Source organism: Dendroctonus ponderosae, unplaced genomic scaffold (genome assembly GCF_020466585.1).
Source record: "Dendroctonus ponderosae isolate FM_Combo_2020 unplaced genomic scaffold, Dpon_F_20191213v2 Dpon_F_20191213_6, whole genome shotgun sequence".
Classification (NCBI taxonomy): Eukaryota; Metazoa; Arthropoda; class Insecta; order Coleoptera; family Curculionidae; genus Dendroctonus; species Dendroctonus ponderosae.
The window spans coordinates 2,647,062-2,654,963 of record NW_026018814.1 but is presented as its reverse complement, the minus strand read 5'-3'; the positions used below and the strand labels follow the sequence as shown (position 1 = coordinate 2,654,963).

At 40.4% G+C, this 7,902-nt stretch overlaps 3 protein-coding genes across 3 annotated transcripts in view; 1 reads left to right on the top strand and 2 right to left on the bottom strand.

Annotated features, from left to right (window-relative positions):
- LOC109536491 (nose resistant to fluoxetine protein 6) overlaps positions 1-415 on the bottom strand; it is a 6,524-nt gene extending 6,109 nt beyond the window's left edge. The window contains exon 1 of the mRNA XM_048667250.1: positions 167-415. Within this exon, the coding sequence (XP_048523207.1) occupies positions 167-362 (196 nt within the window). The 5' untranslated portion in view covers positions 363-415. The remainder of the gene's footprint in view (positions 1-166) is intronic.
- Positions 416-750: 335 nt separating this feature from the next.
- The window catches only part of LOC109536295 (ribosome quality control complex subunit NEMF homolog), a gene marked incomplete in the record, with an annotated part of 12,102 nt that continues 4,950 nt past the window's right edge, over positions 751-7,902 (bottom strand). The window contains 17 exon segments of the mRNA XM_019902452.2: positions 751-1,005; positions 1,067-1,320; positions 1,386-1,507; positions 1,879-2,045; positions 2,103-2,268; positions 2,322-2,426; positions 2,494-2,601; positions 2,653-2,747; positions 2,801-2,935; positions 2,985-3,227; positions 3,278-3,516; positions 3,573-3,754; positions 3,811-4,006; positions 4,058-4,221; positions 4,283-4,619; positions 5,066-5,237; positions 5,294-5,516. Coding sequence (XP_019758011.2) covers positions 807-1,005; positions 1,067-1,320; positions 1,386-1,507; positions 1,879-2,045; positions 2,103-2,268; positions 2,322-2,426; positions 2,494-2,601; positions 2,653-2,747; positions 2,801-2,935; positions 2,985-3,227; positions 3,278-3,516; positions 3,573-3,754; positions 3,811-4,006; positions 4,058-4,221; positions 4,283-4,619; positions 5,066-5,237; positions 5,294-5,349 — 2,940 coding nt within the window.
- Positions 5,632-7,902, top strand: part of LOC109536294 (myosin-I heavy chain) — a 27,223-nt gene continuing 24,952 nt past the window's right edge. Inside the window, exons 1-2 of the mRNA XM_019902451.2 lie at positions 5,632-5,706; positions 5,767-5,859. Of these exons, the coding sequence (XP_019758010.2) occupies positions 5,832-5,859 (28 nt within the window). The 5' untranslated portion in view covers positions 5,632-5,706; positions 5,767-5,831. The remainder of the gene's footprint in view (positions 5,707-5,766; positions 5,860-7,902) is intronic.

The following is a 7,902-nucleotide window of genomic DNA, read 5'->3' as shown; positions in this document are numbered from 1 at the left end:
TAATCGATGAAACAAACAGCTTTATCAATATTCTTGACGAAGTTAAGCAATGTAGCCAAAGTTCAAGGCGGCAACATTAGTAAACCCGAAGTTAATTGAAGGAGCGTCTTGTTAATAATTTTCGGAAAATGGAAGAATTTTAGATTTAAAAAGGCCCTATACGTACTTTCATGAGCCCATAGGGTAAGATTCTTCAAGTTATCCACGAAAAGTTCACTTTGCTCTCTGCACACCGGATTCCCGCTGTTTGGAACGCCCAACGGCAATTCCGGAAACAGATCGAAACTATTTTGAAAATATCCCTCACTAAACCGAATCCCAACGGTCACATACACTAGCAGACAAACGTGAATCAGATGCATTTTAAGAAATTAAAATCGCATTTTGCGTGCTTGCTGCTTGATACTAAATGGGAAAAAAATTCGAAATGAAAGACCTTTTATAAGAGTGTGCAAATGTATATTCTAATGGTAGGTTGGAGATTTTCACGTCCTTCAATCTGACCAGTCGGATAATTCAGGTCGGTTCTTAGCGAGCAAGTTGTCGTTAGCGGTCAAGTTTATTGCCAAGATAATAATTTGTAATGCATTTTTCAATTTCAACAACAACAGTTGGGTAGATTATTTTTTGTCTAAGGATCTTGACCAAACTGGTCCGACGATAGGCGAATTCGGCTTGAATAATTTACAAGATGTTTTACCAGAACTCAAACGTTCAAACAAAGCGCAAAATTAGGTAAAATAAGCACAGTGAGAATGTAATAGAATTTATTAATAGCTACAAAAATACAATTAAACAGTAACATTTTACTTTTTAAGAGTCTGCAATTTAGGTGCGGATAGTTTGACTTTTCCGGGAATATTTCTGACCAATTGTTCATCTTTGACGGCTTTTAGCAGGTCTTTTTCCCGCGGAGTGGTCGCCTTGTCCTTCATGAACATGGACACGGCCGTTTTCGATGCTTTGCCTTTTTTCGATATCCCTGGGGTCAGTTTGACTTTGAATCTGAAAGCGCAAAGATGCGTTTTTATTTATTTGGAAACTGTATTGCTTTCAACAGACTCACTTGTAACTGGACAAAGTATTGTAAGGAGCGATTACTGGAATAGCGAACAGTAATTCGTCGTCTTCTGCAGGAATGCCCGTAAACGCGTTGATTATTTCCACATCAGCCTGCACAACAGGTTCATCGTCTTCCAAATCATTGGCTTCTTTTGGTTCTTGCGGTCTTGGCATTCGCGGTTCTTTTTTCGTATTTTTCGAATACTGATCTTTGCCACCTTTCTTCGATTTTTTCGTTTCCTTGTGCGTGCCAGATGACTACAATTTCAGAGCATGTTCAAACTTTAGTTTTTTAAACAGGCTCATTGCGGCATTAAAATTACCTGTAAAATATCCATTCTCAACTGTCTTTCTTCTTCGTCCTGGTCCTTGTATTTTTCCTTAATCTTCTTGAGTTTACTTTTCTGCCCTCTTTTTATTTGCGGCTGTTGTTGCTCGGCATTTTCTGAAATGTTTGTGGCATTAAACACAGATCTGAAACTTACCTTAGGCGGCCTAATTGGAAAATTTATCGATATTTTTAGTTGCCGCTAAATACGCCTAATCGTTGAAAACATTGTATAGACCTAAAAAAATTAATTTCCCCAGGCGAATCGACTGTCGCAGATGGGGTAGATAACTTTGCGGTCATTTAAATCCACTTCCAGAACAAATCGGCGAATAATTATGTTTACTTTTCATTTAGACCAGAAACGTTAATCGAGTGAATAATTAATTACGTAAAAGCAAAAAAGCAAATGCTCGCTTTTCAATATCACTGAATCGAAGTGATGCCGCTCCCAACCGCCAGGTTGAAATTCAACTATTAGGACTCACTTTTTTCTGATTTTTTATGATCTTTGTAGCTGGATTCACTTGAGCCTCTACTTCTGCCCTTACTCATGGATGGGTTTAGTATTATGGGCTTGTCGTCACCTAAATATATCACATTTTCGTCATCGTTTTTCTCGTTCCTTTTAAAAACGGGCTCGGTAACAATTTGCCTAAAACAACAAATTCATCCGATACAGACAAATGAGAAACTGAAAAATTGCAAATACCTTGTGCCTCCAAAGTGCTGAATCTTTATATGTGTAGCCGGGAAGTTTGATTCGTCTTCACTATCCGATGGTTCATCTTTGTTTTCATCGTCTTCACTCAAGATCCCGTCAGCTGGTTCCTTAGAATCGCTGCCTTCCGCCTGTTCTTCTTTGTTCATTTCGTCCTCTGTGATTACAAACACACGAACATTAAGACATTTACAGTGAATTTAAACTTACCGTCACTTTCGTCTAGAATGGGCACTTCGACATCATCGTCCTTGCCAGATTCGCTCTCTATGGTGCTCAAATCGTCCGCCTCTTGGACGATGACCTTTCTTTCACCTAAATGATATCACATTAATTAAATAGCCACACAGTTTTCGGCTGTGGCTGGATTTTGAACACTCACCCACGTGTTTTTCTATGCATCCATCTTCGAGTCTAAATAGAAAACTCAATCCCAACACTAGATGTGACGGGGGTAAAAAGTTCTTCTTCCCCCTGACCATAAAACTACCTAAAATTATTGTGCTTTAAAAAGTAACCGATACAACAGAGCGTGTTTTACCAGTGGACAAGTATTCTCCAGTGGGGGCGGTTTTGCTGACTTGTTCTCCCCAAACCCAATAGGCATTGGTTACCACTTTCGCTTCCCAAGCAACGCTAAAATTATAACGCATCAAGCACAACCGAAAATTTCGAACATTCCTAATAACCTGTAGCAAATGGCCATAGTGCCAGCTTCATTTAGAGTCTTCGGAGGCACAGCAAGACCGGTTGGATTTTTAATAATCACGCTACTCGCACCGTGAATATCAGCATGGACGTAAGCATCCGTGGGCTTCATGTATCTGGAAAGTGGGGCGTTTAGGCGGCTTTAGGCTTTGCGTGAAATGCTACCTTTTAACGATAAGCTCATTCTGCTGCTGATCCCTACCAGCGATAACCAAGTAGTTTTCTGAGCTGATAAACCAGTAGAACTTCTCAAACCAGTATCCCTTTCTCAGTTTGTTGATATTCGTTATGGTTTGTACGTCCTTCAAAGTTTGCTTGGTCTTTTTTTCCGCGGACTTTAGAGCCTTTGTATGCGACTCCATGGTTTTTTGCTGCTTCTTCGCCGCTGATCGCTTCTGGTCGTAATATCTAAAGCAACGTGCTCAAAATACGGTTTAGCGCCTGAAACTAGTGTGTACCTTCGGGCGTTTGCAAAAGCGGTTAAGTCCAAATCAACATCTACAATCATTGAAGGGATTTTGTCCGCGTTTTGGTTCTCTTGGTCGGAAGCATCACTGTCTGCACTTTCGGCGTACGGATCGGTTAAGAACACACTGATGTTATTTATTTCCAGCTTCAATTTTTTTATTATCAGAGCCGCTGGGTCTCCTTTTGCCTGTGCCTCGGTTACCACTTCATCTATATCAGCCCAGGATATCTGAAAAATCAGTAGATGTTCTAGTAAAAGTAGGTTTGAACAACAGTGCGCTTTACTTGTTGTCCCAGAAGCATCTGAATGGATAATATTGCACTGTCCACCAATTCCTGGTTTCGCGTAATTAGCTCGCCCTTCTGTTTATCGACTTCTTGGACCTTTTCTAAGCCAATTAATCGTTGGCTGTGGTCTTTCCGTACATTTTCTAGTTTCTTCATTGCGTCGCGTTCCTGCTGCACAGCTAAAACCCGGGCCTTATTTGCCAAAACTCTCACGGGGATTTTGCGCGATTTCTACCTTTAAGCTCCAATTTTTGACTTTCTAAGCTAGAGAAAAACTCGTCGACTGCTACGCAAAAAGAGTCAAACTCCTTAAAAGGCATGGAAGAATGCTGCTGGAAAAGCATAGGATGGAATTCCTGGTTCGAGTAGAAATCTTCCACATCTTTTGTGTCAGTCGCAGGCCTTTCTTCCTTTTTCTGAACGATGTATCCCTGAAACCTGAAAGTGATGGAGCGCCGTAGTATACCCGCATTGAAAACTACCTTGAATGGTTGGCTTTGGGCAGTTTTGAATATAGACTCTGCCTCAGAAATGGCTGTTATCACTTTGTCAATATCATTGTGAATATCAAAAGTTTTCCCAATCTTGACCGAGTTAACAAGCCCTTGCTTCAGCAAAACATGCTCCAAAAGTGCCGGCCCAAACTCTAGAAATGACCTCCAGCTGGATAAACGTAAATTCAATAATGGCCTCACTAAATTGCTTACCCAAGTTGGAAAGTAACACTTTCTTCAGTTGGTCCCCGGGTTTCGCTTTTTGCAAAATTTCCAACACTCTCTCCCTGCTCACTTGTTCCTCTTCTCGAGCCCGGTTCTGCGGATACTTTTCCCGAACGGCAAATCTCACCTTTTCGCCTTCGGTATGCGGCCTCAGAACATACAGAATGGTCATTTCGTGGTCGGTAAGCACGATATTACCGCGATCGTACAGCTCTAATATCACATGGTAAGCGGCTTCACTTGTGCCGAATTGCAAGTCCAGTATCCGATCTACTCCAAGTTGGGACAACCTTTCAAGTCGTTTGTTCTTTAAATGTTTCCTCAGCTGAAATAAACGAAGTTCTGAGTGGTTTTTTGGGGAAGTTGGATTTTTGTTTCATGAGTAAATTGATTTGTTAGTGATCATATTACTGGCAAGCGTCGGAAGTTATGAGAAAGGTGGAGCTTTCCGGGAGAAAATTGCTAAAAAAGCCTTACCTTTGGGGGGGTTGACGACAACAACCTTGTGGGTTTTTCAAGTGAGGCAAATTAGTTTACACAAGGAAAAATCTGTGAATAAAACGAAATTGGCAAAAAGCGGAAATTTCTACACAGTGGGAAATTCAAGGATTTTTGTACAAATTGCTTTTTGGGAATTCTGTAAACAATGTTATTCTACGCGAAAACGTTCACATGCATTTTCAACTACAGAAGCTTGCTAGCCTCAACCCATTGACCTCATTGACTATTAGAAGATGGGCTTCTTGAGCCAGATTAGGTTTAAGGACTCACTTTCATACTGAAGCCTGAAGGGGCGACATTCTTAGGCCATTCAAAGTTGGTGGAATGAATTCGATTTCCAGACTCCAACAGCAGGACCTGTTTTCCCTCACTGCTTTGCAGCCTGATCAGGTAGGTCTTGTTGTCGATATCGTAGATGTTGTTCACCCGCATTCCTATGAGTCTAGCAAGATTTGGGCACAGTTAGATTTGCTGTTAAGCTATTAGCTAAGTACTCACTTTTGCAGCTCGGTAACAACGCAGATAATATCGAAAGTATTGAAGCGAGTCTTCATTTTGGCAGGCAATAAGGAAGTTTCTGGGTGACAATGATTTCTTCACTTGCTTCGCTGGATATTGTGGCTAAATAACAATAGATCTGTGAAAGGTGCAATGCTCTCTAATTTGAGGTTACATGCCAAAACCAGCTGTTTTTCTGCTCAAATGCCGTTGTTATAGGGTTCTGTAAAAACAAAGGTGTTCATTTGCTAATAGGGGGCAGTCCAATTATCGATTTAAAAAACGATGTGCATGCATCGGACAAGGATGGCACCCGCGTTTCTCTATCGCTCTCACAGTTGGCCAGAAACTCTGCATTTTTCTTCAGTTCGTCATTCGCTTGGGGAACTCTGTTTGTGTGTTGTGCTTGTACCGTATGTTCCTCGTTCGCCTGTCGCGAAATGTTTCATAGCTGATTTTTGCAATGTTTTTAGTGTAAAGTTCGCGAATTGATGAATGAAAACTTAGTGGAACTGTTGATATTTTCGTGCTAGCAATCATGGTCGAGCTGGATTTTAGCTCAGTGGGTAAGTTCTGGGTGGAAATGGGGAAATTGCCACCCTCGTTGACGAAGGGCGGTATTGACATTTCGCTGCTGGGGATCGTTTTGTTTCCCTTTTGGGTTTAGGTTTTGTGCCGCCTGTTACCAAATGGGTGTTCAGCTGGATTTCAATGGGGCGCCGGCCCTTATCTATTGAGAAAGAATCGGTTTGTTGCATTTGCTCTTGAACAAGATCCGGTCCAGCTGGGGACTGGGGGAAGCGCCCAGTTTTTTGCCGAAGTTCCATGGGGATGAGTTGTTCAAGATTTCGCGGCTTGTTTGAGTTTTACCAGCTAAATTAGTTATTTTTTCCTTCCTCTTCGGTTTGTCATTCATCTACCTACTTGTCAGATTGTCATGACCCACTATGTTAGAAAGTGTCCAAAGCTTCATTAGCATTATTTAGAATAAGGGATGATTAATGTTAATAAAATAATAATAATAATGATAATGGGGATATTGAGTACCTATTTTATTAATTTTTTTGTTTGATCCACTCCTTGACTGAATATGTATATGAAAGTTGTCTAATTTGGGCTTTTCAATTGATCTAACCCCGTATATTATGACATTATTTACTTGCCTCTACCGAGGGCGGTCATTTAGTAAGTCCAATGTCGTTTTTGATCTTTTATTTGCTAACCCGAGAAAATGCATACAAAGCTTGAAATTGCCGGTTTTTGTTAGCTCAAACTGGTGGTTCTTGAGCATATATATAAATCAAATTCATTCCTGGGTTTCAGTCATTTATTGTCTCTATTTATCAATCAAAATACGTTTCGGTGTATTTTTCCACCATCATCAGTTTTTATGTGTAGCGTTGTTGCTGCTTTAAGCCTTGGCATGCATTTTCTTGCTCGACAAATTGAAACACAGTCAGGAAAGTACATACATATATATAAAGCTGATAAATTCGATTTTTTTCGGACGCCCACAGAGAGCTTGGACAGTGTCCGAAAACATTGAAAATGTCAGTTTTGTGTCCTTTAAGCGCAATCAATTCTTTCAGTGTCCACAGAATAGCAAACGCAGAAATGGTGTCTACTGTAAATCAGTTTTCGATTATTTAAAGGGCTTTTACAGCAAACAGGAAATTTATGGGTGGCAAAAAATCGCGATTCCGAGCTGAAAATATTCTGCGGGCATCAGAAACTTGCCGAAATACACTGCGACAAAGAGATTGTGCCTATTCCCGGTTTGGTAAATCGATCGCATGGTGGTACCTGCTTTTCGTCCGTCTCGAAAACACCTGGCTTGCAGCCACTCTAAAATTAAAATTTTAACATCGGTTTAGGGTTTCTGTTTGGCCATGCGGCACGTGCAACTGAACATCTGCCCCTCATTCTTCTTGAGGTCGTTTTTGGACACCGAATTTTAGCTGCAGTCTTATTCTAAGCAAACAATAATTTGTTGTAATAAATTGCTTGCTCCAAGGCTACATAAGTAATGCTCGGGCTCGAGTCGTTCGCACTTCGCGACAACAACTCTCAATTTTCTTGTTTCCCCTTATCAAACGCAATTATCACTGCTTTGGACTATTGTTTTATCCGACTGTGGCTGTTTTATTTCTGCGCGATAACGATTTACCATAATATCACCTATTTATTGTCATAAACATTCTTCGCAAGAATTTGCTCGCCACTAATGAGCCTACCAGCTTATTTATTAATGTTGTTTGTAATTTGAGTGTAGTTATAACTCAACAAATAGCAGGGCCGGATTAACTTATGGTGAAAATTTTCATTTTTTCAAAAAATCGACCCCCACCATTGGAAAAATTTCGTTCAAAAATCAAAACTTCACATGCGTGTTTTTTGAGCTCAATCGATTCCTTTCAACGTAAGAAGTTCAGAAATATGCATTTATAAAGTGTTTGGGTCAATAACAAGGAAGAAATCGTCGGTTAAAGATCGTGAACGCTCAGAAAATGCTTAAAATCTGTCGAAAATGTCTATTATTTCGGATCTAAAACTTCTACCATGCTTTTTAATGAGATCGATGCATTGTTCGCGTCCGTGAGCTGAAAATG